This window comes from Salvelinus alpinus, chromosome 30 (assembly GCF_045679555.1).
Source record: "Salvelinus alpinus chromosome 30, SLU_Salpinus.1, whole genome shotgun sequence".
Taxonomy (NCBI): Eukaryota; Metazoa; Chordata; class Actinopteri; order Salmoniformes; family Salmonidae; genus Salvelinus; species Salvelinus alpinus.
In genome coordinates, this window is record NC_092115.1 from 36,124,241 (window position 1) to 36,151,608 (window position 27,368).

The 27,368-nt window shown below is 44.4% G+C and overlaps 1 protein-coding gene across 7 annotated transcripts; it reads right to left on the reverse strand.

Moving 5' to 3' along the window:
• Positions 1-5,225: 5,225 nt before the first annotated feature.
• Positions 5,226-24,703, reverse strand: LOC139560633 (dynamin-3-like). 7 transcript variants are annotated; one of them, XM_071377583.1, is made up of 21 exons: positions 24,566-24,703; positions 23,950-24,137; positions 21,029-21,330; positions 20,667-20,870; positions 20,394-20,492; positions 19,161-19,321; positions 18,865-19,007; positions 18,635-18,770; positions 18,463-18,530; positions 18,213-18,351; positions 17,997-18,083; positions 17,556-17,626; positions 17,303-17,363; positions 14,863-14,892; positions 13,724-13,837; positions 9,228-9,337; positions 8,860-8,974; positions 7,580-7,756; positions 7,090-7,316; positions 6,724-6,906; positions 5,226-6,010 (listed from the first exon to the last, which is right to left on the reverse strand). In XM_071377583.1, exons 2-21 carry the CDS (start codon positions 24,108-24,110, stop codon positions 5,965-5,967), a joined length of 2,634 nt encoding a protein of 877 aa, XP_071233684.1. In that variant the 5' UTR covers positions 24,111-24,137; positions 24,566-24,703; the 3' UTR covers positions 5,226-5,964. The 7 variants fall into 7 exon arrangements, with proteins under 7 accessions (XP_071233684.1, XP_071233687.1, XP_071233689.1 ...); XM_071377586.1 differs by lacking the exon at positions 24,566-24,703 and having other exon boundaries at positions 21,029-21,178; positions 21,257-21,330; positions 23,950-24,242; XM_071377589.1 differs by lacking the exon at positions 24,566-24,703 and having other exon boundaries at positions 5,827-6,007; positions 21,029-21,178; positions 21,257-21,330; positions 23,950-24,242.
• Positions 24,704-27,368: the final 2,665 nt, after the last annotated feature.

Genomic DNA, 27,368 nt, shown 5'->3' on the forward strand with positions numbered 1-27,368 from the left:
GCATCTAGCCCGCAACCGCAAGGCTCTCCAGAGGGTGTTGCAGTCTGCCCAACGCATCAACGAGGGCACGCTGCCTGCGCTCCAGAACACAGGAAGGCCAACAATATCATCAAGGATATCAACCAACCGAGCCAACTATCAAGCTATCATCCAGAAGGCAGGTCAGTACAGGTGCATCAAAGCTGGGACCGAGAGACTGAGAAACAGCTTCTAACTCAAGGCCATCGGACTGTTAAATAGCCATCACTAGCCGGCGACCACCCAGTTACTCAACCCCGCGACTTTAGAGGCTGCTGCCCTATATACATAGACATGGAATCACTGGTCACTTTGGAACACTAGTGCCTTTAATAAGTGTTTACGTACTGCTTTACTCATTTCATATGTATATACTGTATTCTATTCTACTGTATTTTAGTCAATGCCACTCCGACATTGCTTGTCCTAATATTTATATATTTCTTAATTCCATAATTTTACTTTTAGATTGTGTGTATTGTTGTGAATTGTTAGATATTACTGCACTGTTGGAGCTAGGAACACAAGCATTTCACTATAGCCGCAATAACATCTGCTAAATATGTGTGTGACCAATACAATTTGATTTGATTTTAATGTTTCACTTCTCTCATTGACTTCTCTAACCCCAAACCCTGGCCTGGTCTGCTTCACAAGCGTTCCCAGAAGTCTCGCGATGTTGCGTCTCTGGGTTTAGAAACTCTGTGGTAAAGTTGAAATGTTTTCAAAAAGTGAGGTAGCTCTCAAATTCCCAACTATCACACAAATAAGTGTAAAATATTAAATTAAATAAGAAAATATTTTGTTGTTGATGACTGGATATGTGAATGGACTTTTACAGTAAATTGGCAAATGACTCATTGAGTTGGAGCTTTCAAAAACAAATGAGTTGGAGCTTTCAACTAAACCCCCTAAAAATGTCTGAGTTGCTTTCTTTTCTCATTGTCTGTTAGAAAGTATCCCACTTAAGACAATAACCAAATTCTTGTGTGCATATTAATATAATAATGTAATTACAATGACGTAAGACCAAAGTCTTCTCTGTGTAGAAATGTACTTCATGACCAGTGGCGATTTTAGCATGTAAATCTTGGTGGGGCTAACAAAAAAATTATAATCTTAGATTAATGCCAGCAAAGCCACGACACAACACTAAACAATACATTAATTGCACTATAACGGTGACAAACTGTGCCCACAACCTGTTAGGGCCTACATAAAGCTCTCCCAACAGCAGAGCTTTATTTTCAGCACCATGTAGTGTGAATCCTTACCACTGCTACACCTGGCTATCAACAGAGTCTTCTCTGGGAGCGAAACAGTTAATTTAGCCTAATTTACTGCCATTAAAAAAACATAGCTGATATGGCTGACTTGCTTTAACAAATGTGGTTTCTACTGTATATTGAGATGTACAACTATGACATAAGGGGATGACGAGTGCATAAGAGGCGCGTAATTTGGATTAAGACATTAATGAGCGAACTAGGACGGACGTAGTCAATATAACTATTTGTTCAGCACTTTTGAAATGTACAGCAACAGAATTCAGAACATGGGCCATTCTTACAGTATTCTCCCTGCACACCAAGTCAGAGCCATAGGATAAATAAAGGGGATATAAGCAGATAATGAAAGCTCTTACAATATTCAATGATTACATTTCTATAAAACAGGCTATAGGATACATGTGCACCACCAAGTCAGAACAGTAGGCTAAATTATGAAGGGGAAAGTGACCAAATTATTAGGGTGAGGCAGATGGGCTACTAAACGCTTACTACACAACATACACTTAGTATTACTTTCTTAGCTACAGTATGCATATCTCCCTGGCATTTTCCATCATTTATACAAAACATTTTTGGACTCACCTTGTTGTGCTGTGCTCACTTGAACAGGAAGGTGGCGACTTGGAATTCCGAGTTGATTGACCATTCAAAATGATTTTCCCAGTTGGAGCTAGTTTTATCTGAGTTCCCAGTTGTCTTGAACTCAATGAAGTCTGAGATTTCCCAGTTCCGAGTTTCCAGTTGTTTTGAACATGGCAGAAGTCATGCTGGATTGACAGCATGGCCAATGTATTCAATCTTTTCTGGCCCATGGCGTTAACCACCTTTTCGTGATATCCAATTGGTAGTTACGATCTTGTCACACCCCTACAGACTCGGCGAAGATCGAGAGCCACACTGCTTCTTGACACACTGCTCGCTTAACCCGGAAGCCAGCCGCACAAATGTGTTGGAGGAAACACTGTCGAACTGACGGCCGTGAGGTCAGCTTGCAATTGCCCAGCCCACCACAAGGAGACGCTAGAGCGCGATGAGACAAGGACATCCCGGCCGGCCAAACCCTCCCCTAACCCGGACGATCCTGGGACAATTGTGCACCGCCTCATGGGTCTCCCGGTCACAGCCGGCTGTGAGACAGCCTGCGATCGAACCCGGGGCTACAGTGGCGCCTTAGCACTCATTGTTGAATTTGAGATTTCCAACTTGTTGTGTAATGTTTATGTCCAATGGCCGATGAGCACCGATACATTTTATCTATAATTTCTCTTCATATGACAAGGATTGCAAAGGATTTGCCAGTAGATTGCCGACTTGATGCATGACGATGACTCCTCATCTAGCTTGCTAGCTAATATTTTGAAAGTATGATGCCGGTGACATGATCAGTCCAATCAAAGCTATGATATAGCGTGATTTGACGTCATTTTGCGGTGACAGTGTCCCCATGAGAGACAGTACACTGAGCCAATCACGGCGCAACTAGAGAACATTACCAAACCCTATGTTTCGTATTTTCCGGTGGCTGCCCCACCACCACAGAAAGCACCGAGCTAGGCTGAAACACCTGCATTTGGAGCTGCCTGACTCAAGAAAGAAAACAAGCAAAAGTGATGCAATGCAACCACTGATGTATATAAACCCTGGATTGCTATGTATTGACGCTATGTATTGGCCTGTTTGAGGCTTTGAAGCCACCGGTCGGCCATATTGGCAATGCACGGAAGGAGCAGTCCTCCATAGGAATTAATGGAATTCCACAGCATTTCAATATTTTTGTTGTAGTGGGGACAGTAACAGTAGAACTTACATTTATATATATATATATATATAAATGTATGTTTAGCTAACATACTGTATAGTTTAGAAGTATGCATTAATGTATCTGTAATAGAATAAAGAGCTAAAACAAATGTTTACATTAAATGCATTTCTATAGCTTCCAAAATAAAATAAAAATTATACCGGTGGGGGAGTGCCAAGATGGAAGCGCAGTGGCTTCAAAACAGCCCCCTGTGAGTCATCTAGTGTATATATAAATCTTTGAATGTAACTCATTGTTGGTGAGGTGTTAATTGGCCCCATAATAAATTGAATAGTTTCGTTCCAAAATCCTTTATCAGAAAGTGGTTATGGGTACCTTCATGTGTGTTTAAAATATGACTGTTCTCAGATTTTTTTATCAATAGATTTTAGATGTGTATTCAAATGGGTTATGTTGCTAAATACTATATGTTCATTGTTTAGCTGGAATGGAATGTTTGTATCCTGTATATTTGACTTATGTGGTTCTCATCTAGCTATCTTAAGATGAATTCACTTACAGTAACTAAGTCGCTCTAGATAAGAGCATCTCTTAAATGACTAAACTATTAAATGTACATTTTTACATACAGATCTCATTATTGTATTGATTCATTTGTACACTTTTTTTATTTAAAAAACGTAGTTATAACATTGGACTGTAAAACTTAGTAGTATACTCGGAGTGAGGCAGATATACAGTATAGCATTTTACAACAAAACATGTCTCTCTGAAATAAAACCATCAAGTGATACTTTTTCCTAAGTATGTCATTGAACACCTCATGCCATGATTAGATGGTGACAAAACGTACCAATATAAGTTCTTTAAACAATAAAAGGTCATTTACCAACATTGCTGAAAATGGATGTATAGCTTTTTGGAATGAAACTTTAAATTGTAGGCCTGCAGTTAGTTATGGCTATCCAGCAGCATCTTCTTGAGGAATACGGATACTGTTCCTGAGTGGATCATCATGCACCACACCACAATATAATCCCTTGATTCATTTTAGTTGAGTGGATTTGTGATTCATTTAAGAACGAACCCGCCGTCTTAGTGTGCAGTGCAGTCAAGGTCCTTGAAAGAACTGACCTTGTATGTTCAGCTACTGTTTTTAGTTATAGAGGGGCTAATGGGTTGGCATGCAGAGGTGAGTCAGGGAAATATATTTTGAAGAGAAACACTATGAACAAATGAAAAGTGAGAGGGGAAGAGTTTATTTTAGAGATACAGACACACAAATAAAATGACCACTGTTGTTGCAATTCAATTCCACAATTACTCATTATGTCTATCTATACCCTCCCACAGGCAAGATATTTTCATAACATTTGTTCATGTTCTGCTTGATATTGTATTATTTCCTTTCATGCCATTGAAGTGGTCTAATTTCCAGATAAAGAAGTAGAGTGAGATGCTACTAGAGACACGGAGAGTGCTAGATTGTAACAAGGTCATTATAGTCAACAGTTCTCATTAATACCTATGTTTGTATGTGTATACACACACACACACACACACACACACACAGCAGAAAACAGTTTCAAAAGAGGACAGGACCACATACATACACAATAACATACTGACAGAGAACACTTTAGACAAATCCACCTTAAGCTCTGGCACAGTGGCTGACTGGACTCAGGACTGGGGAAGGAGAGGAGAAAAGGTTTTACACATGGAGAGTTCTGAAGTGGCCTGTGATCTCTCATGAACATGGGGGAGGCTTCAACCCAACCTGAGGAAAAGGCTAAATGGAACATGTCACTATGTTCTCAGTCATACAGGGATATGTATATTCCCATAATTCTGGTAGGCGAAGTAATATCGGTGAACTTTTCTGTCTGTCTTTGTGTTGGGAACACCCTCCCTCCATCTTTCCAGCCAGCCTCTGAGTTTGAGCTTAGAAAAAGGTGTGAGGAAGATGACCACTTGACCAGCGATACAGCAGATACAGGCATACCAGACTCCATTGACAGGGTTAAGTGCATTTATTGCGGCGGGTTGTGTGTGAAATAATATACTGTTGGTACTGGTCCTCAGCCGTGTTATATGTGTATCGGCTGCTGCGGCTACTACAACACAGGAACAAATCACACAACGATCCAACATCAAATTACTCTCAAGGGTCTTGATTTATTAACAGCTTGGACCAAGAAAACAAATACAACTTAAACAGCAACAAACGTGCAGACAGACAATACATGCACACAGGGTTGACACAGACACACCTACACTCTCTCTCTCACACACACACACACACCCTTTCGTCTCTAAGAGAAGAACACCTAGGCAAAAACATACAGAAAGCGGGTGTTGTACAATGTGTTATATATAATACTAAAACGAACTTGGCCTATATATAGGCCAATTTTTCCGCCTCCCACATACACACAAGTACGTGCAGTAAAAGCAGCCTATGTGCCATGCTGCATTTGGAATGGGTAGGGCAGTGCCACTGCTGAGCATAGATATGTAGAGAAGCAGCAGCTGGGGTGGAGGGGTTCTACGCAGGTTGTGTTCTAGGTAAGGGAGATGGAAGTTCTAGGGTCTGGAACCCAGTCGGAACTGAAGCTGCTAAGCAAACCTGGACCACAGGCGAGCACAAGCGTACATAGAGATATATACACCACAAGACAAGCACCATACTGTACATAGATACATGGACATTGATCGTCACCTGGCCTGAGGTCAGAGGGTTCAATGTCTGCACTGGGGGGGGGGGGGGTGAAGACCAAGGAGAGCTAGATAGCAGAGGGGCTTGGGGAGGATAGGGGAAGGATGAGCGCTGGAGGATGGGCTAGGGGATGAACACTTGTCCCATTAGAGATCGCAAGCTCCTTTGACTGCTTATGATGGTGGGATATTTCTTGTTGGAGAAGGAGGGGGTCGCCTACTGGTGGAGAGGAAGGGAGGGTGGGAGGGCAGTAGTGTTTAGAAGCCAAAGGATGACAGAAAGGGAGAGAGAGTGAGAGGGAAGAATGAGAGGGGGAAGGAAGAGTGAGAGGGGGGAGAGAAGAGAGGGAAGAGTGAGAGAGGGAAGAGAAGCAGATAGTTTAAGACGGGTTAAAAACAGGTTAAAAACAGGCAATCACATTACTTTTTACTTCAATTTTTTTTTGGAAAAATAATAATAATGGAATTCAAGTAATTTAACTGACGTCGGTCAATTCGTTGTTTAACAACCAGGAAAATTTAGCATTTTTGTTAATCACTCAGCACTAAGAGAAACACTTGAGCTTGTGGACTCTTCCTTGTTTCAGTAACCACAAACCACTGGAATGTGTTTGACTTGAATTAATAACCCTCCAAATATTCCGCTTAAGATAATGGAACGTCTATACATGATGTAGGGAACCGAGTCAGGTTAGCTATATGGTCAGGAAAAACTCAGGGTTACCCCTGGTTATGGAGACACTGAACACGTTGGTACCCATGTCCATATATATCAGACCTTTTAATCAAAAGGCCAAAGCAACTTAGTGAGTACACACATTTTTCGTATGTGATCCCTGTGGGAATTGAACCCACGATCTTAGCATGATCACGCTCTTACCAACTGAGCTTCACAGGAGCATATAGGCCTAAAGTAGGATGCCCTGGCCTCACCTGGGGATGCTGGGAGGGGCCCGGTTGGGGCGGCTGGGGACCTGGGGGCTGTCAGCACTGTTGGTGAAGGGCCCCAGGGGTCCTGGACGGTTAGGAGGGTGTGGAGCCCCTCGCCCTCCTCCGGGACTAGGGCGTTGGCCTGATGACATCCTCCTGGAACCAGTGGGGCTGGTTGGAGGAGACCTGGGGGGGAGGGGGCCATCAGTACCCTTTCATACATGACATATTCTTGACATCACATAGATAAGACTAAACTATTTTTGATTTCATTCAACAGTCTCCATTCAACAGACCAATAGTTGACTCCATTACATTACACTTAGATATCTAGGGAAGTCATTATCCATGGACTACCAGGATGCCTACCTGTTTCCCCCTCCACTGCGCCAGTCGTTCACGGGCGGGGGCATTGGGGTGGAGATGGTGGTGGTGGAGATGTCTCCTATGATGGCCAGGGCCTCCTTCAGGGACTGGTGGGTCCTGAGGACCTCGTCCCTCCTCTGGACCTGCTCCTGGGACTCATCCATCAGGGCACCCTGGTCCCCGGCCGAGTACAGCTGGGCCAGCAGCTCCGCGTTGATGAAGTCCTTCACCTGGTGGTGGGGGAGAGAGTTGATGGATGGACTCATTCAAATTATTTTATAAAAGCTCTTTTTACCATGGTTGTCACACAGCGTTATACAGTAACCAGGCCTGTTTGAGTTAGCTTGCCTGGCACAACGGAACCAATAGAATCATGTGAAAAGTTGCACAACAGCCAGGCTCAAGCGAACGCTGAAAGTATTTGAAAAACGCCAACTACTATTTGAACCCATGCCCGATACCATTGGGTCAGCGTGGAGCAGAGGTCCCTTACATTACTGATCATGAGGTGCATGATGGTCTTGGGCATGAGGTCTCGGATGCACTTGTTGACGATGGCCATGTAGGAGTCGACCAGGTTGCGGATGGTTTCCACTTTCCGCTCCAGCTGAGGGTCCATGGAGAAGTTGTCCTGGGACGAGGACGATGAGCCGCCTCCCTCACTTTCCACCTATAGGAAGACAGCTTTAAGTTAACACGCCTGTATTTAGTGATACAGATCTTGTGGCTTGCATCTTTAGATGTAGAAAAGTCACGTGCATATCAAATGGCAAATAATAATTGTATTTGTAAAGCGCTTATCATTACACATGGAAATCACAAAGCTCTGTACGTCAGCAACAACCTTAAGGAAGGCTTTTAAAAAAGGGCTAAAAACTTTTAGCAAAAATGAGTCACTATAACAGTAGCATATATGCATGTCAGTCTCTCGTGGTTCAAAGTGGGAGAGAGATTGACGTCATCACTAATTGTTTTTGTAAGTGTTGACAAGCTGAATGTACCGAGGTGTCTGTATAAACTACTGGCACACAGCTCAGACACCCATGCATACCCCACAAGACATGCTACCAGAGGTCTCTTCACAATATCCAAGTCCAGAACAGACTGTGGGAGGCGCACAGTACTACATAGAGCCATGACTACATGGAACTCTATTCCACATCAGGTAACTGATGCAAGCAGTAGAATCAGATTATATATATATTTTAAAAAATTAAACAGGAAAAAATACACCTTATGGAACAGCAGAGACTATAGAGACACACAAAAAAGGTACAGACACGCATGGTTGTTGTACGGTGGTATTATAATAATAATAAATCATATTTTCTATTGTATACTTTGTATTGTAAGTATGTAGCGGTGAAATAATGTTATATGATGTACTGTTCATGGGGAACAGTATGGGGACCCTTAATAAATACAAATATCAAATAGCATATCAACAAGGTGTAGCCTACATCTATTGTAACTCACTACATCTTTACAGTTACATCAAACTTCACTGAGAAAGAGAGTTGGGAAGTGATAGGATGGATGACATAACAGAAGTGCAACATGGGAAGTGAGTGAAGGGTAGTCATGGGTAATAGGGAACAGGATAAACAGGGCAGATGAGGTGGACAATAAGTTGCAGTGACACCACGGTAAGTGGTCACAGTGGTGGGCACCAGGGTTGGGGGAAATTTCATTTCAATTCAGCCAATTCGGTTTACTTCCTGAACTGAAATGGAATTGACCCCAACCTTGGTGACCAGTGCAGCTGTCACTCACATTAGAAGACCTTTCGGGGTAGACTCCAGCGCGCAAGAGAGAAGCCCTCCAACTGTCCACCTCGTCCTGAGTGTCACAGGCCAGCTCCAGGAAACGATTGTCCTTGTACACATTCCTGTCAGACCACAACACAGGGGAGGGGAAGAGGAAGTTAGTTACGCTTCCGGGTCATTTTAGGGGAACGTGGCAGGCTCATCCATTTAAATAAAAGGAAGAAAACGAGCCCACCAGACTATCTGGTTTCTGTCTCCTTCTAAAGTATGTATCGTTCTTATTAAAACTAGTGGTACTAAAGTAGGAATATTTTAAGTAGAAGTGGTGCTATAATAGTACAAGTAATGTTAAGATGTGTCTGTCTGGTTTCCGACCTTTGTTCTGTGTTGAAGATGGCAAAGGCATGCTTGCTGGACATGAACCCTTTCTCCACGTCGCGCACCTTCAAGTTGTCCAGAGGGAGCATGTATTTCTTTTCCTTCTCCTGAGATACAAACAGAAAGGGAGGTACCATATCAGCAGGTTTTACAATATAAACAAGCAACTGCAAAGAACCATGTTAGGGAAATGTTTACTTCGTTTCTGATTACTATCTGATCTCTGCGTGTCATATTATGTTTATTTCTCAGCTTGATTTTTAAAATCAACAGGTTGGCTTAGTCGGGCGATGATCCAGGGAGAAAGGGAGAGAAGGGGAATGTGGAAAGAAGAGTAGGGAGAAGGAGGAGAAGTTGGGGGAGCACAGGGGAGAGGGTGGGGGAGCACAGAGGTGGAGATGGAGTGGAGTGGGAGGAAGAATGAGAGTGGGAGGCAGAGCGGGGCAGGGAGGGGGAGACGACATGTGGAAGTCATTAGTGTGCGGGTCGTTCTCCACGGTACGTTTGAAAAGGGAGGGAGAGCTGGGGCTGGAGGAAACGTTCTGGCTACGATAAAGAGGAGAAATACAGATGTGGAAAAACACAGGGGACTCCGGGAATGCGCTGTGGTGTGCATTTGAATGCATGGACGTCGGATCAAGCAGAGGGCTGCGGGTCAGGATAACACTGAGCATGACATGGTTTTAATCGTGAGCACAAAGAGTTGAGAGTAAAAATTTTAATTCTCCATCACACACACTCCATCAACCCTCACCATCTCAATTCTTCTCTCTCTCCATTATCCCTCCCCCTCTTATTTCTTCAATATTTCTACTTTCCTTTCCAGAGGCCCACTTCCTGCCTGATTTTCCGGGGAGTGAGGAAGAAAGAGAGCGAGAAATTAAATGACAGCCTGGCGTTAAGACTCGACATCTGGTACTGCTTAACAGCACAGAGAGATGGAGTGCAAGAGAAGGAGGGAATAACTTCCAGAGTGGAGTTAAGAAAGAGAGGGAGACCTGAAGAAGAAACAAAGCGAAGGATTTCGAAAAGTGGTTCAACAGAGGTGTCCATATGTGACCCCCTGCAGAGCGATGGTCGGGTCTCACTAGGATGGTAGGGTCTCACTAGGATGGTAGGGACTCACTAGGTATGAAACGAGAAAAGAACCATTGCAGACTTCTCTCGGTTGTATTCACCAAGGGGTCACTCCAACCCATATATGGTCACACGTGTCCCTCCCTCTTCCTCCATCTCTCCCTCTTTTTCCTTCCCTCTCTCTTTTTTGCAATATCCCCTCCCTGAGTGCTCAACCAGTCTGTCCCGGTCGGTCGTCTGAGTGAATGTGCCACGTCAAGCCTGGATACTCTGCAATGCCGGCATGACCCAAACGGACAGTGAGGGGAGCGACACCCAGAAACACAACAGACAAACAACAGAGAGGGGGAGAAGAGGCGACACGGACGGGTGAAAAGAAAATAGGTTTTGAGGTTTGAGGGGGGGGGATCCCTACTTCTTGATGCCAAAATGGAGGAAGGAAGGAAGACAAAGATCAGTAAACGTTACTGCCTACGGAATGGCAGAGAGTCAATGTCTTTGGGGCCTAAGACATTCTGTCCGGCTCCGTCCTCCCAGTGTTCAGACTACCTGTTCATTGTCTTACTGGTGTACAGTAGTCTGCACATTGGTTAGACTGGGCAGGGAAGCACTTCTCTTCAGGGAAACACTGGCTTTCAAGGAGGTTTCATAGTGGGTTTGATTATCTACACTCCACCACTGACCATCTTCCACTGCCGTTTGCTCATCTCTTTGCTTTGTCTTCTACTTCTGTGTCGGGTATCGGTTCCTATTTTGTACTTTTTGAATATTCTGACTGCATTTAAGACTTACTTTACATCGTGGAATAAATGTATATCATTGGTTTCCAAAAAAAAAGAAGAGAAAAAAAAGACCTATATAAAGTTTAAAAGTCAGTCAGGTCTCAGACCAATGTGTTCTAACGTCCTTGAAACAGTCTGCTTACTAAATGTACGGTATAACAGCAATAGAAGTGTGTAGGCTCCTGGATCTTTACACAAAGAATCCAGCCCCGACTCTGATGCAGTAGATGGGAGAGGGAGGAGCAGCAGAGGCTCCATAGACTCAAACAGTCATGCAAAGTGGTCAATCCATCCATCAAGTCCTGCTTCGAATACAAAACACATCCTTCCAGTATTTCATTGGCGTTAGGTTGGGAGGTAACAGTAACAATGTCGCCTAAAGATACAGTCAAAGTCAGAGCTAGAATATGATACTATTATCATTTAAGTCTGTGGTCAAACTATTGTGTGGCAGATGGTCTTCTGTCCAGTGTGTAGAAGCAGCTAAAATATTATTTCACTGATGATATAATAAACCAACTAGAGGAGAGGTCTAGTGGTTTGGTGGGGCTAGTGGATGATGGTGTTAAAAGGATGTATAAGGTTTATGTATGTAAGGTTATGTTACAGTAAATTACTGTATTGGGAGTTGTGTACTGTATAGGGAATAATATTTGATTGGGTAGGGATGCTACTGTAGGATTAACATGATTACTGTAATATTAGGGCGACTGTGGAATTGTATTGGTGATAGATGGTCTGGATAATGAAGGGCTACTGGGTTCAGAAACAGAGAGGGAGGAATACTGCCATTTAATAGGTTATTTCTCCTCGCTGAATCATTGGAGACTGATGTTTGGATTACAAATGTGTGATTTTCCTGCCAAGAATGTGTGCAGTTTCAGAGAAACTGCCAACTGCACCAAGAAAGAGAAGGGGGGGGGGGGGGGGGGGGAGAGAGAGAGAGAATAAATATACAGTAAGATGCTCAAGGAAATATGGAAAAATGCTTGGTTGAATGCAGTGGTGGGATTAGTTATACATTACATATTACAAAAGTAGTGTGTTACTTTACAATATTACTTTGTGTGGAAAGTAAAGCATTACTTTATCATGTACTTTCATGAAACAAATCTAAAAATCTCCCCGTTTGTTTGACTGTCAGAGGGAGCATGGCGAGCCGCGAGCTCACTACCAAAAATAGCTACTTACTAACTTGGGTTTTAGCTCTATTTTCTCCTTTCATCTGTGGCGCTGCTTTCCTGTTGCTAGTCTACAAGTGCTGCTTAATTAGCCATATATAAATGTAAGCCAAAACATCTGTACAGATTTCTAATCGTTTCATTCAAAATCTCTCTCGAGCAGCCAGTTCTGGTTATAGCCCGCACTTAAAAAGGGACCCATAGAGATGTACAGAGGGCACATTTACCACTAGATGTGAAAGCCCTCTATGGGCTTTGCTATCACAGAAGCGATCAATGGCAAAGATCAGAGGTGCGTACTCTATACATTTCTATGAACTGCAGCTGTTATGACATTTCTCCAAACAGCCTTTCTCCGCTCGCTCAAGAACTAAACGAGGAAACAAGTCGGGATTGGATCATGGAAACACGCGTCCGGTAGAGATATGATTCTGAAAGTCACGCACGCGTTGTTTGACAAAGTACCTAATATTACCCATCCGTTACTCATTAAAGTAATCAGATTACACAACGGGTTACTTTTGTAACACATTACCCCTAACACTGGTTGAATGTCAGAGATTCGTAAAACAACTGCTTTAAAGTCAACGCGACATGAGAATGTCTACGATCCATCGAGTTACCGTTTTGAATTACTCCTCATCAAATATTGTGTCATAAAGCCGATGTGTGTATTTGCATGTGTGTGAGCAGTGGTTTTCTTTGGGATGGTTCCAATTGTGCAAAAGAAAACCAAATGCCTTAACTCCCAGCAGAGTGAGACGAGAGGTGGAGAGACAGAAAGAAGAGGGGTGAAACAACAAAAAAACAGACAAAGAGATCGAGACAAAGAGAGAGAGCGATTTCTGTTCAGTGAATTTAGCTGTGTATCGACCACGTACTGTATATAGAGACGATTTAAACCATGTGGACTGCTTGTTACCCGTGTGATGTCATCTGCTGACCAGTGCACGGATTGGCTGACTCCGGGAGTTGCCGTGTGTCTGCCTGTCTACACTTGCTGTGCAGAACATCCTGGAACCTGTACAGCAGGCACAGACAGGCAGACAGACACCAGCCCGTCAAGCTATGAATGACACCACATCCAGCCAATCAACGAGCACCCTGCATCGCAAGGGGAAGAGCCACGTCACTGAAGAGCCAACGTGGAACCACCGTTGAGTTGTGATTTAGTGGGTAGTCAGAAGGTATGGTTTATATTATGTCCTCTACAAAGATATCGAACAAAATACTTATCACTTGGGAATTGGCCAGAGATTCAAAGCGCATATGTATATTTTACCATTTGTTGACCTGCCCACCCTTCTGCCAGACATTAAACAGAAAGGAGGGCTGTATCAGGGGAAATGGCGTTCCAATCCACCATCACCTGAAGTCTAGCCATAAACTACATCAGACTTACTGTGACTGACTGTACTAACTCACCCTGAAGAGGGTGAACTAACTCACTCACCTCATCATCCTTGAACCAGGACAGACTCTCAGCGGTCAGGACAAACCAGTACTCCTTAGCCCCGCCTTTAATTATGCTGATGTTGTTGATGGTCAGCCAGCCCTTACGGATTACCTGTAGAGAGAGAGCAGGGGGCAGAGGTTAGAGGTCAGGGGATGAAAGATGGGGTCATAGTTGTGGTGTGATTGCCAGGAAGTATGAGAGGTTTAAAAAAGGTACTGAAGAGTTGTCATGACCACACAGAAGCATCATCTACTGTACCTCATCCTACTTCAATCATAGTCAGTCAAACCTGGCCAGCTAGTCTACTGCATGTACCCAAACCGATGTGCACAAAAGTGACGTATGAATAATAAAATGCAATGAGAAAGTGTGTTGTGTGAGAACTCCAAGTGAATTGATATTATCAGTGTATATCTTTGTGAATAAACCGCAGGTTGGCATTTATTGTCATGAATCTTGCCCTGGAAGCAGCTCTGTAGAGTGGTCACTAGCTGGCACAGCCACAAATCTGATTTTAAACCTAACCCTAACCACACTGCTAACCCTAAATTATGACCAAAAAGCAAAAAAAATGTTTTATTAATTTTTACGATATAGCCAGCTGGCCCATCTAGCGGAAATCGCTAATTTCTGCCTCGAGGGCAAGATTCATGACAATAAACATCAACCTGCAAATAAACCAAACCATAATTTGTGACTGAGTTCAGTTCGGTGATAGTGCCCTGTTGTGGCTGCAGACTATGTTGAAAGTTACAAACAGAGGTCTGTGTCACAGTGTTAAGAGGTGACCATCGTGTTATTAGTGCTTCATAACATCCCTCAAACAAACAATATTAGCATTATAACACTATAGCATTAGAGCTACATCAGTGTTTGTGTTAGGTGTGTTAACTAGCCTGCACACACAAGCCAGTGGCAATCAAAGGATTGAGTGATTATTAAGTTAGGTGTCTCAGATGGCCTAGAACCACTAAGGGGGTTACCCAAAAAGCATATTTCTAAAGTCTTATTTTTGTTCAGTCCTGATACAAATCAAAGATTTTTTCAACACCATTTATAGTGGGAGGCTGACTGACAGGTAACCCCCTGTGGTCAGAGGGATGAGGGAGTGTCGTAATGTAAACTGTTGCTCTTACAATCAGGCCTGAGGCGGGAGGAGAGGAGGCCTGAAACAGGAAGGAAGTGGGCCGTTAAAACACCTAGGGCACCACGTCGGGATACAATCTCATGAATGGAACCTACCACACCGGGCTCAAATACATCATAGTAAATACTTTAATACTTAAGGTGTGCTTAATTTAGCTTGGAGCTTATGCTTTTGGGACTATTCTATTGGTCCCATTGTATAGCAAACTAAATCAATGCAGATCGAGCATTTTAAAGTACTTCGACATGTATTTGACTGATCCATAACCTGTGTAAAGTAGCTAACTAACAGCCATAGCAGTTGAGTGGGTTCAAGTTAGCACTTTACACTTGTACCCATACATGGGTTGAAAATGGCAGATTTGGGCACTGATAAGCGCATAAATTGGAACACAGTAACATGCTATAAATGATGCCAGAGCTCAAAGCTCAGCGCTGTATGGGTTTTGATCCAACACCAACGGAACCTGCCAACTCCCACTCCTAAGGACACATCCAACTTACTGATGTTGACTCTGTGGGGTTTTAGAAAGTAACTTGACATTGTTGGTATCTGCCTATCAGCTTTTCTGGAATGAAAACAAAGTAATGTTCCCTAGTTATTTAACTTTAACTGAGATTGTTCCTATGCCACTATAAGTAGCCCTTTACACTCGTACCTCTATACGGGTTGAAAATGGCAGGTTTGTGCACTGACAAGCGCATAAATTGGAATGCAGTGGGTGTACAGTAACATGCTATACATGACGACGAAGCTCAGGCCTCACAGTGCTGTGTGGGTTTTGACCGAAATCCGTTCTGATCTTCAGCACCACAAGCGATAAGAAGTTGCCCCCATCCCTCCTGCTAATTGGGCAACTTTTGCAGACTCTTTGTTGTCTTGAGTGAAGAAATGCTGTTAATGAAGACGACTATGTGTTTTGAAAGATGAGACGCCGTACGAGCAAGCCAAACACCGGCGAGTCCAAATGTGCACTTCACATTTTCATATCATAAAACTCAAGTCATACACAGTGTCAACGTTTATGACCACTAGCTCTGATGTACAAACACAACGTGACATGGCGTCATACCCTGGGTTGTTCGGGAACAGAACGTCTGTCTATTGTGAAGAAAATTCACTGCGGAACACGGACCTGAATGCACCCATGACTTTCTATGCACACCAAAATTACAATCTGTTTCTCTGAATTGCCCTGTGAATGCCTAACACTGTAATATCATATTTTATAACTTAGCTAGTCATGTTGGCAATGGAAAAAGCTTTCAAATGATGCACACCTGACCAAGATTGCCATGTATAATGGGCCTTTTTAGGGATTGCGAAAACAACTACAGTAATTGTGTGATGGCAGGGATGCAGAGCTGTGTTCAAAACAAAACAAGTGTGCTTCCTTAACGGCACAGCTAGGAGAGCTGCAAAAAGCACATTCTAGTTAAAGAAGCTTCTTTGAGTCATAAAAGTGTATTGAAATGACTTAGGAACGGTGTCCACCTTCGAGACACCAGTTAGTTCTTTCACTCAAACCCTTGTCATTTTTCCCCAGTTACTGAATTTATCCAGAGTATTTTTACGTTTCGTTATCAACAAATGCGGCTAAATGTAAAATGCACATAAAATCAACAGTGTAATGTTTGGATTCAGTCTTGTGAACTATTGTGCCCTCAACTTTGGTCAAATCATTTCCCCAGAATCTCCAAACTGTTCCCTTTCATTCGCTACCATGCTTATGCTTTTCAAATCTATTTTGTAAGAATCATTTCGATTTATCCCTATTCATATAGGCCAATTCCCAGGAGTGTAAAGGGTTAAGCTTGAGAGTGGAAAAAGCTATAAACAGTCAACTCAGGGTGGCCACAAGAGGGAGCCACACTCTGGGCAGTAGAGTAAATACAGACAGCAGGCAAAGCCCAACCCTAACCCCAACGAGTGATACTCACCAACCAGGCCAGACGCCCAAAACAGGGCAGCTCAGATTCTCACTATGGGTTTGGGATGAAATGCATGGGGGCACCTTGATGACATAGAAGGGGTTTAAACATAGTGACAAAAGGTAAATAAAACTTAAAAACATCAATTTGTTTTGCACACACACCCAACATAATAATAAAAGTGTCACCATCCAACTGAAAAAGACAAAGGCAAAAGGTCCCCCAAAATCAACATGAAATGTAAAAAAGCATGCAACAAAGGCAATAATGTATGTAGAATATACAGTAGTATACATACTGTGTGCTGTGTACAAATTAATGACATAAAGAAACCAGGAAGCATACGAGTCGCTGTCCCTATGGCCCTGTTTCCCCCTATATGGCCTGCAGCCCCACTGTTGGAGTGTGGGCACCCTTGGCCTTTTGTTCTGGAGCGCGTGGGTGCGTACGTGCGTGGGTGCGTGCGTGCAGTATTTCAGATCCTCCTCTATATCTCACCTGGCTGACCTGGCTTGCAGCACTACTCTGCTTGTTACTCTGCTTGCTGCTCTGCTGTGCACTATGGAAGAGAGAAAGCAGAGAGACAGAAACAGACAGCGATAGGAAAGTAAGCACAGAGAGAAACAGACAAGGGACGGAGAGGTCTGTACGGTATTATCTGCAGGTATTCAGCATATATTTTCACGCCCCCCATCTCCACTTTGTAATAACATTAGCAGGCCAATAAAGGCAGGCCTGGTCAGTCATTTACTTAGCAAAGCCTATGAAGTCCTCATGGTTAGTGTTGATGTACGAGAGCTGGACATCGATCAGCAGCAACACCTGCAATTGGAAACAGAAAGATTTGGTCAAAAATACATGGAAGCTTCATTTACAGTGTAGTATTACTAGCCCCTGGGTCAATAAGTCCACTGTTTACATAACCATGTGTGCATTTGTACTGTGTGTAATACCCAAAATGTATTATTTGTACTGTGTGAAATACCCAAAATGTCCCCACAAGGATAGTAAAACAAGGAAAATTCTCCCTCGTGGGGACATTTCCACGTCCTCATGAGGACAAAGGCTATTTTAAGCTTAGGGGTTAGATTTAGGGTTATAATTAGGGTAAGGGTTATGTTTAGGGTTAGATAAACTAGGATTTGAATGGAAATGAATTTTAGAAGAACATAACGTGTGTGTAGGTTGTTACCTGGTCCTTTGCCCTGCTCTCTCTGTCTCGGATGTGTGAGGTCACAATTCTCTCGGTTTCCTCACGCAGTCTGGGGAAGCAATCCAACTGAAAACACAGGCACACATCGCATCCTATCACGGTACATCGTAGGAAATTATATCATTTAAAAACGCACCACGTTTTTTAATTCTAAAAAGGATACCAGAATGAGGATTGATTGACTAAAAAGGTTACCTTGTTGGTACACTGACGCACGGTGTTGATCAGCTCCTGAATGACCATGTCCACACACTTGATACACGGCTCCTTGATTTTCACTATCTGCTTCTTCACGATGGCCTCAAATGCCATGTCTGGAGTGAACAGGCCAGTCCTGCGGAGAGAGAGAGAGAGAGGGAGAAAGAGGAATAGAGAACAGTCAGGAAAGGAGGAAGAAGAGGATAGTTGAAGGTGGTAGGAGAGAGGTAAACAGTAAAACACCCACCTGATACCGTGGATGTTCTTGATGGCGTAGCTGATCTCCCGCCGCATCTCCTTGTCATCACACTCCATCTGGCAGCGAGAGCGAGAGCGAGAAAGGGAGAGCGATTGAGAATGAGAGTGTTTTCTAGCCAAGCACCAAATGAAACAAGATGTGCATCAGTCAGCTAGCTAACCTTAACCAGCTCGAAGGGGAATCGCTCGTGGAAGATGCGGTTGATCTTGGCTCCACCAGAGAGCTCTACAGTATCCACCTGGTCCCCAGAGCCCTCGATACGCTTCTCAAAGTCCACTGAGAACTGCTGCACCATCCTAAACACACACAAAATGTCAGCTGATTTGCTGAATTGAGAAGAAATTGACCCCAACCCTGATTGTGAAACTTATTTTTTTCTGAAGGACTCACTGCAGCAGTTGCTTGGTCTTCCGTCCCGGGTCATCAGGGCGGTATCCTCGGTACTCCTCGGCCTCCTTGTCCAGAGACAGCAGCTGGGTCTGCAGCTTGCTACGGAACGCCGGCAGTGTGTCACGGATGTGGTTGGTCAGTTGCTATGGCAACACAACACAAAATGTACCCTAAATATAACGTTGCTAAACAAGCCTATTATACTGGCTTTGGGATGCATAGCAAGGATGTAATAACCTGTAGGAGAGACCCAGTTACTGTTAACTGGTCAGTCTACAGTCAGTCTGTTAGCCTACCTGGTTGAGGACTTTCTGCAGGCACGGGGTTCCCATCTTTTCGGCCATATGTCTGTAGGCCGGGTGAGTCAGGAAGAACTTCCTCTCAGCAGCCATAGCCATCTTGATGTCCTTCTTCCCATCAATGTCCTTCTGACTGCGGTTCACCACTCCAATATAACCTGGTAACACACACAAATGGACAGGGTGAAACCACTCCAATGTAACCTGGCAACACACACAAATGGACAGGGTGAAACCACTCCAATGTAACCTGGTAACACACACAAATGGACAGGGTGAAACCACTCCAATGTAACCTGGCAACACACACAAATGGACAGGGTGAAACCACTCCAATGTAACCTGGCAACACACACAAATGGACAGGGTGAAACCACTCCAATGTAACCTGGCAACACACACAAATGGACAGGGTGAAACCACTCCAATGTAACCTGGCAACACACACAAATGGACAGGGTGAAACCACTCCAATGTAACCTGGCAACACACAAATGGACAGGGTGAAACCACTCCAATGTAACCTGGCAACAAACACAAATGGACAGGGTGAAACCACTCCAATGTAACCTGGCAACAAACACAAATGGACAGGGTGAAACCACTCCAATTTAACCTGGCAACACACACAAATGGACAGGGTGAAACCACTCCAATGTAACCTGGCAACACACACAAATGGACAGGGTGAAACCACTCCAATTTAACCTGGCAACACACACAAATGGACAGGGTGAAACCACTCCAATGTAACCTGGCAACACACACAAATGGACAGGGTGAAACCACTCCAATGTAACCTGGCAACACACACAAATGGACAGGGTGAAACCACTCCAATGTAACCTGGCAACACACACAAATGGACATGGTGAAACCACTCCAATGTAACCTGGCAACACACACAAATGGACAGGGTGAAACCACTCCAATGTAACCTGGCAACACACACAAATGGACAGGGTGAAACCACTCCAATGTAACCTGGCAACACACACAAATGGACAGGGTGAAACCACTCCAATATGGTTGGAGTCAGGGGGAATGAGGGAAAAAACATGACTGGGATGGAACCAAAATGAAAAGTACTTGCGGGAGGATAGAACAGAAAAGCTGATACCAAAGATAACCAAATTAGATTGGTTGGACATAATAATGGATAAAGAAAGACAAAGAAAGAGAGATATTGGTAGAAAGAGAGAAAGAGTGACCAAGAGACGGATGTCCCACCTCTCCTCAGGGGCAGCAGCTTGTTCTCCAGGACCTCCCTGGCATCTGTTCCCTCATCCATCAGGTCCAGCTTGGTGATCACTCCTATGGTCCTCTGGCCTGGAGTTCAAAGGGTAAGGGACAATAGGCAGGGGCAGGCCAGTCACAACACAAAGGCTACGTTCCAGGCTGACGTGATTGCAGACGCCTGCGAGATCTCACAACGCCTGGGCAGGTGTTTCAAATATTAGGTAACCATATCATATGACAGAGCAATAATGATCAACATCTTACCCTGGGGGTCGACGTCTTTGGCCAGTTTGAGGGCGTCTGAGTTGGCCAGGTCAGAGTTGGCCGGGGTGACAGCCAGGATGAGACAGCTCTCCCTGCAGATGAACTGCATGATCATGTCTCTAATCTGCTGCTCGATGTCCACTGGCTGGTCCCCCACTGGCACCTTGGTGATGCCTGGCAGGTCGATCAGGGTCAGGTTCAGCACTGCAGGCAGAGGAGAGAGGACACATGTCATAGTGAATATTACCTAACACACAGGAGGGTGAGGATAACAGCCCACAATGAACAATACACAATTGTTCAGCAGTGCAGGAGGTAGAGGACAGAGATAAGAGAGTAGTTAAGGGGTTGTGCATGTCTACCATGTGGGGAGTAGACGCGCAGGTTGATGGGGACGGGAGAGATGCCCTTATTGGCCCCAGTAATGCGGTCAGTCTCTGCCTCAATCTCCTGGCGAACCTCGTCGAAATCTGTGAACTTCTTCCCTTTGCAGTGTAAGAACTCTGCCCATTCTGTGAAGAAAACGCGCATAAATACAAAGATTAGATTCCAAATGTGTGTGTGGGTGTGGGTGTGGGTGTGTGTGTTACCTGCATTGGCGCTGATAAGCTGCAGGACAAGGGGCCTGCGGGTGACGATCCCAGAGCCTCGGGGCAGGAAGTCCCTGCAGACAGATAGCCAATCAGAGAGGAGGTGGGGTTGAATTTAACCTTGCCTTCCAGGAGCGAATGAGACAATAAGATGGTGTCTGGCTATGTGAGACTATGTTGACGGTGACAGAGATGGTGTTGCACTGTAGGAGACTGAGGCCTTGTGAACCTAGGGTGAACCACCAACAGCCACTGACTGCTATGGTGTACAATGACTCACACATACGGAACACACACAACCACATAATGTAGAATTAAAATCACAGCACACAACCAAATGGAGTCTCTTCTTACTAACAGAAGATATTATGAACGGGGAAAAAATGTTGATCTGAAAATGTCATCAGGCTCTTTGGTCCAAGAGTTTACCCTCAGAGCCCCCTGAGTACACCTCGATCCCCTTAATGCTGCTGATCAAATTAAATAGTCCTTAAAGTCATCAATTCTGACCTAAAGCACAAGAAGTCAACATGAACAGCTGCACAGTGGCAAGTAGCAGAGCACTCCGTTAACGAACGATGACTTCGGTACATACCAGTCTGCACCCAGGCGAGAGAGTGCATGTGTAGGTGTGTGTGTGTCTATTTTACCAGGCAGGTCAGTTAAGAACAAACTCTTATTAACAATGATGGCCTGGCAAGTGTGTGTTGACCTGATAGCCAGCAAGGTGAGACAAGGTCTCACCAACACCCCACATGCTTAACCACTCTTGTGTAAGGGGAAGCTGGTTTGATGAAGATGATGTGTGTTCCTGTGGGCCAAATACACCAGATATTGTTGTTGTTTGGGGGGAGAGATATGCTCATTTTGGAAGTGGGCTGCTCATTCGAAGGCAACATGGAGTCGAGAAGCTGCCAAGAAGCTGCTTAAGTACCAGCCCCTCGTGGCAGGCTTGGACAGCCTCGGGCGGAGGTGCTAGCTGGTGGCGCTGATATTCAGCAGTCTCAGTCACGCACACAGGCTTGCAGTGTGTGGCCTCCAGATTGCTGGCCTGACAAAAACTAGGTCAAAGCAACTGGCTAGGTACTGCTCTGTTTCAGCTGTCGTGGGCAGCCTAGCTGTTTGGAGAAGGAGGTGCTTCCTGTACCCTGGACTGCCATGCATACAGCGACCTTTGAACTGTTTGGATCCTTTTTTTGTCAATTTGATTGGTGGATTCAAATAAAGTATTTAAAGTGTGTGTGTGTCTACATGCATGTTTAGGCCCCTTGTCATCGAGTTGGCTAGATGAATGAACACATATTGATATTGAGACCTCTATCTATGGGCTAGCAGAAAATACGAGTCAGACACCTGCTGTCCATTCGGCAAGTCGTGTGGGTGGGGGAGCCAACCCTGGACAGCAGGACTATTACTCAGCTGGATCCCAGGTCTCAGGGGTGGCTGGCTGGACCTTGACTGATGCTGCTGCCAACAACCCTGCACTTCATCTATCTAGACCTGGGTCATATTCTCTAGGCACAAAACGGAAGAAAACAGACTGAAATAGAGAGGGACTGTGAACCTTGTTCAATAAGAAACTCTCCTTTTTGTTACCATTGCAAAATGTTTTGCTACATTGTGCACTAATTAATATGACCCTGGAGATTAGTAGGAAACCTTCTATACCTAACCTCAATTGCCAGTCTTTACCATTCACATATCTGTAAATATTTGAAGGTATATGCAATCTTTCTGAACCTATACCCTCCTGTCCATATCTAATGGTATCTGTTTTATGTACCAACCACATTGCCATAATGTACCACTTAATCCCACAGTGCAGACAATCTAATGGAAGCTCTTCTTTATGATTGACAGTAGAACGGATTTGATCATATTGTAATGAAACAGGCAGGGAGCAGGCCGAGGTCCGGCGCGTTATCGACTGTGCCGCAAAAGCATGCTCGAGCGACAGAGTAGATTTCCGCCCTTATAAACCCAGGGTCGTTACACTACTCCCTCCTTTCAAAGAGCGCGTCCTCGCGCTAGCTTGCGACTCTACGTCTTACAGGAACGCGCTGACCCGTCAAGCACACGCACTGTCGTGGGTGCAAGGTCCGATCCCACTTCTGACACCAACGTAATGAAACAGGCAGGGAGCAGGTCTCGAACCCTCGACCCCGAGGTCCGACGCGCTATCGACTGTGCCGCAAAAGCATGCTCGAGCGGCAGAGTAGATTTCCGCGCTTATAAACCCAGGGTCGTTACCCTATTAATGTAATAAGAGTGTTGCCTGGTGTTAATTTATATATCCACCAGTCCTTACAAGTCATTTCCTTACCTATTTTACTGGGGGGCATTTTACATTTCAATGAGTTTAAGCAAATGGTTCAAAACAAATGCTGAGATTTCAGGGACTGAAACAGGCTAAATGGGGCTGGCTGATTGGGCTGGAGTCTCGAGTGGGTTGCGGTAACCCAAATACCGGCTCCCTTGTCATAAAGCCGGCTATAAAATAGTAATGCGGTTAAAAATAAGATGGAGACGTGCTCCTGGCTCAAAGAAGATCGGGACGCCACAGACGTTTCGAGAAACGAAACGTGACGGGGATGGACACGACATCCCCGACCCCATGCTTAACACGAGATAGTATTATGTATTGCCCTATAGTGATGAATTTGGCGTGTTGTGCTTGGATGCTGCTCCTTTACCTGCCAACGAAGTTCTCCAACACGGAGCTCTTGCCAGCGCTCTGTCCGCCGACTACCGCGATCTGTGGCAGGTCAAGATTGCAGCTCTGACCGATGCCGCTGAAAGCGTCCTGAAGCTTGTTGACCAACGGGATCAAGTCCTCCATTCCCCGGTTACCCATGGTGCTAGCGGGCGTGAGAGGCTCAAGCTGAGAGAGAAGGAAGTGGGCGGTTATATCTTTAATCCAGTGCTACCGTGCTTGTTGATGTTGTTGTCATCCAGACGCGCAGTGCCCCAAGCAAAGCAAGGGTTGATTCGACTGAGAGAGAGAGGGAAAGAGAGGCAGTCAGAGTAGGATTGCGCAGTTGCTTGCCACCAACACCGCGCACACACACCATTTTCTTCAAGGGCATTTGGGTAATGAAGTCCTTGATAAAACCCCGCTCTAAAAGCACATAATATAAAACCGTGCATGGAATTGTAGACAGTCTAATTCCATAGGTTTGGAATGACCTACCCACACCAAATGATTCGCGTTGCATCGAACATGATGTGTTTTGCTTACAGGCAACACCTTTACAATAAATAAATCACAGCATTCATTCTATTCTTTATCTATAGCCATTTCTCATTTACCCTTTCTCAAGGATTCCTTGGCGTTTGAAGAACAGGCAGATCCAATCCAAAATCCGTATCCATACGCAATTATAGCCTACAAGCAACGCCACCTGCTGTAACTGAGCATCGGCTTAATGTGAATGTCATGTGGTATATAATTATGTTTAGGTAGCGTTGATATGCTCGGATGGACTTCAAAGCCTCATTCCGAGCGAACACAAATTCGCCTCTATAACGGATTAATCATATTTCTTTTACGCAACCGCGATAATTGCGATGCTCGCCGCGCCTGGTGATAAGATTGACATATGAGGTGCCCAATGACAGCAATGGAGTAGTGGTCGCGGCACACATACGCGGCGCGGTAGGCCTATAGGCAGAGCGCACACAGGTTAGGCTAAACAAACCCGCCCCCTGTTTACTTCGTGCCAGTTTTGCCGTCGTGACTCACGGCTGCGAATCCCCTCACTGAGCATGATTGGTTGGATGCACTTCATCAATCCCCTGCAGTGAGACAAAAAATTACATTTCGAATATTTGAGGCTGAAGGACACTGACACATTCATGTCCAACAGCCCCCCTTTCCATCACGGCCTCTTCTATCGTGTGTGCATAGATCATGTTTTTTTGTTAGATGGCAAAGCATTGTGTTCCATAGCAGGTGGCCAGTATAGTGGTCACCACAGTCAGTTTGTAGGCTAGGTCTAGGCTACTGTAGGCCATAGGGATGTCTGGAGAAGGAAGTCATGCAGAGAGGACAAGGCCCAGCCTGCCTATTTTAACCTCACCAGGCCAACATCTGTGTTAGATAAAAGCCATTTTGTTTCTTCCATTCGTTATAACAATAGCTATACCCTACATTTGACATGCTCATTAAACATCAGCATTAGAATAGGTTGCTAAATGTGATTTGGCATTAGGCCTACCAAATAAAGGTGAAATAAATAAAATAAAAAAATAAAAATTGTCTTTACCTTGGTGGGTGCAGACATGCTACGGGATGACCGAAGCAAACCAAATTGTAGTTGTCACATGCTTTGTAAACAGGTGTAGACTAACAGTGAAATGCTTACTTACGGATCCTTTTCCAACAATGCAGAGTTAAAGATAAAAATATATATATAAATAGTAACACAAGGAATAAATACACAGTGAATAATGAATAACGAGTAAAAAATAACATGGCTATATACATGGAGTACCAGTACCGAGTCGATGTGCAGGGCTACCAGGTAATTGAGGTAGCTATGTAGATATACAGTACCAGTCAAGGTAGTTACCTGGAGTGCATTTCAATTAACTGGTGTGCCTTGTTAAAAGTACATTTCTGGAATTTCTTTCCTTCTTAATGCACTTGAGCCAATCAGTTGCGTTGTGACAAGGTAGGGGTGGTATACACAAGATAGCCCTAATTGGTAAAAGACCAAGTCCATATTATGGCAAGAACAGCTCAAAAAAGCAAAGAGAAACGACAGTCCATCATTAATTTAAGACATGAAGGTCAGTCAATGCGGAAAATTTCAATAACTTTGAAAGTTTATTCAAGTGCAGTCAAAAAAAAACATCAAGAGCTATGATGAAACTGGCTCTCATGAGGACTGCCACAGGAAAGGAAGACCAAGAGTTACTTTTGCTGCAGAGGATAAGTTCATTAGAGTTACCTGCACATCAGATTACAGCCCAAATAAATGTTTCACAGAGTTCAAGTAACAGACACATCTCAACATCAACTGTTCAGAGGAGACTGTGTGAATCAGGCCTTCATGGTCGAATTGCTGCAAAGAAAGCACTACTAAAAGACACCAATAAGAAGAAGAGACTTGTTTGGGCCAAGAAACACGAGCAATGGACATTAGACCAGTGGAAATCTTTCCTTTGGTCTGATGAGCCCAAATTTGAGATCTTTGGTTCCAACCGCTGAGTCTTTGTGAGATGCAGAGTAGGTGAATGGATGATCTCTGCATGATTGGTTCCCACCTGGAAGCCTGGAGGAGGAGATGTGATGGTGTGGGAGTGCTTTGCTGGTGACACTGTCAGTGATTTATTTAGAATTTCAAGGAACACTTAATCAGCATGGCTACCACAGCATTCTGCAGCGATATGCCATCCCATCTGGTTTGCGCTTAGTGGGACAATCTTTTGTTTTTCAACAGGACAATGACCCAACACACCTGCAGGCTGTGTAAGGGCTATTTGACCAAGAAGGAGTGTGATGGAGTGCTGTATCAGATGACATGGCCTCCATAATCACCTGACCTCAACCCAATTGAGATGGTATGGATGAGTTGGACCGCAGAGTGAAGGAAAAGCAGCCAACAAGTGCTCAGCATATGTGGGAACTCCTTCAAGACTGTTGGAAAAGCATTCCAGGTGAAGCTGGTTGAGAGAATGGCAAGAGTGTGCAAAGCTATCATCAAGGCTAACACCATACCCAAACCGGGTGCGCGCGTGCGTCCGCATACGCCATCGTGTGCAAATTGATTTTGTCCCCCCACACCAAACGCGATCACAACACGCAGGTCGAAATATCAAAACAAACTCTGAACCAATTATATTAATTTGGGGACAGGTTAAACATTTATGGCAATTTAGCTAGCTGGGTTTCAGTTCGGTCGTCGTGGGTATCTGCTTCTATAAATCAATGAGGAGATGGGAGAGGCAGGACCTGCACTGTGTTCAGCGTCACAATTAAAACTGACTTCTATTTTAGAGCTTGGCAACGCAGACGCTCATTGGCGCACATGAGCAGTGTGGGTGCAATGATTGAATGACAAGTATTTGTACATTTATTTTGCAACGCTCACGCATGTGACACGAGCGG

Coding starts and splice junctions, on each gene's coding strand:
- LOC139560633 (XM_071377583.1), bottom strand. CDS start 24,110: ATGGGTAACCGGGGAATGGAGGACTTGATCCCGTTGGTCAACAAGCTT. Junction 19,008..19,160: donor TGCAGAAAGTCCTCAACCAG/GTAGGCTAACAG, acceptor GTGTTGCCATAG/CAACTGACCAACCACATCCG. Junction 18,352..18,462: donor AAGAACATCCACGGTATCAG/GTGGGTGTTTTA, acceptor CTCTCTCCGCAG/GACTGGCCTGTTCACTCCAG.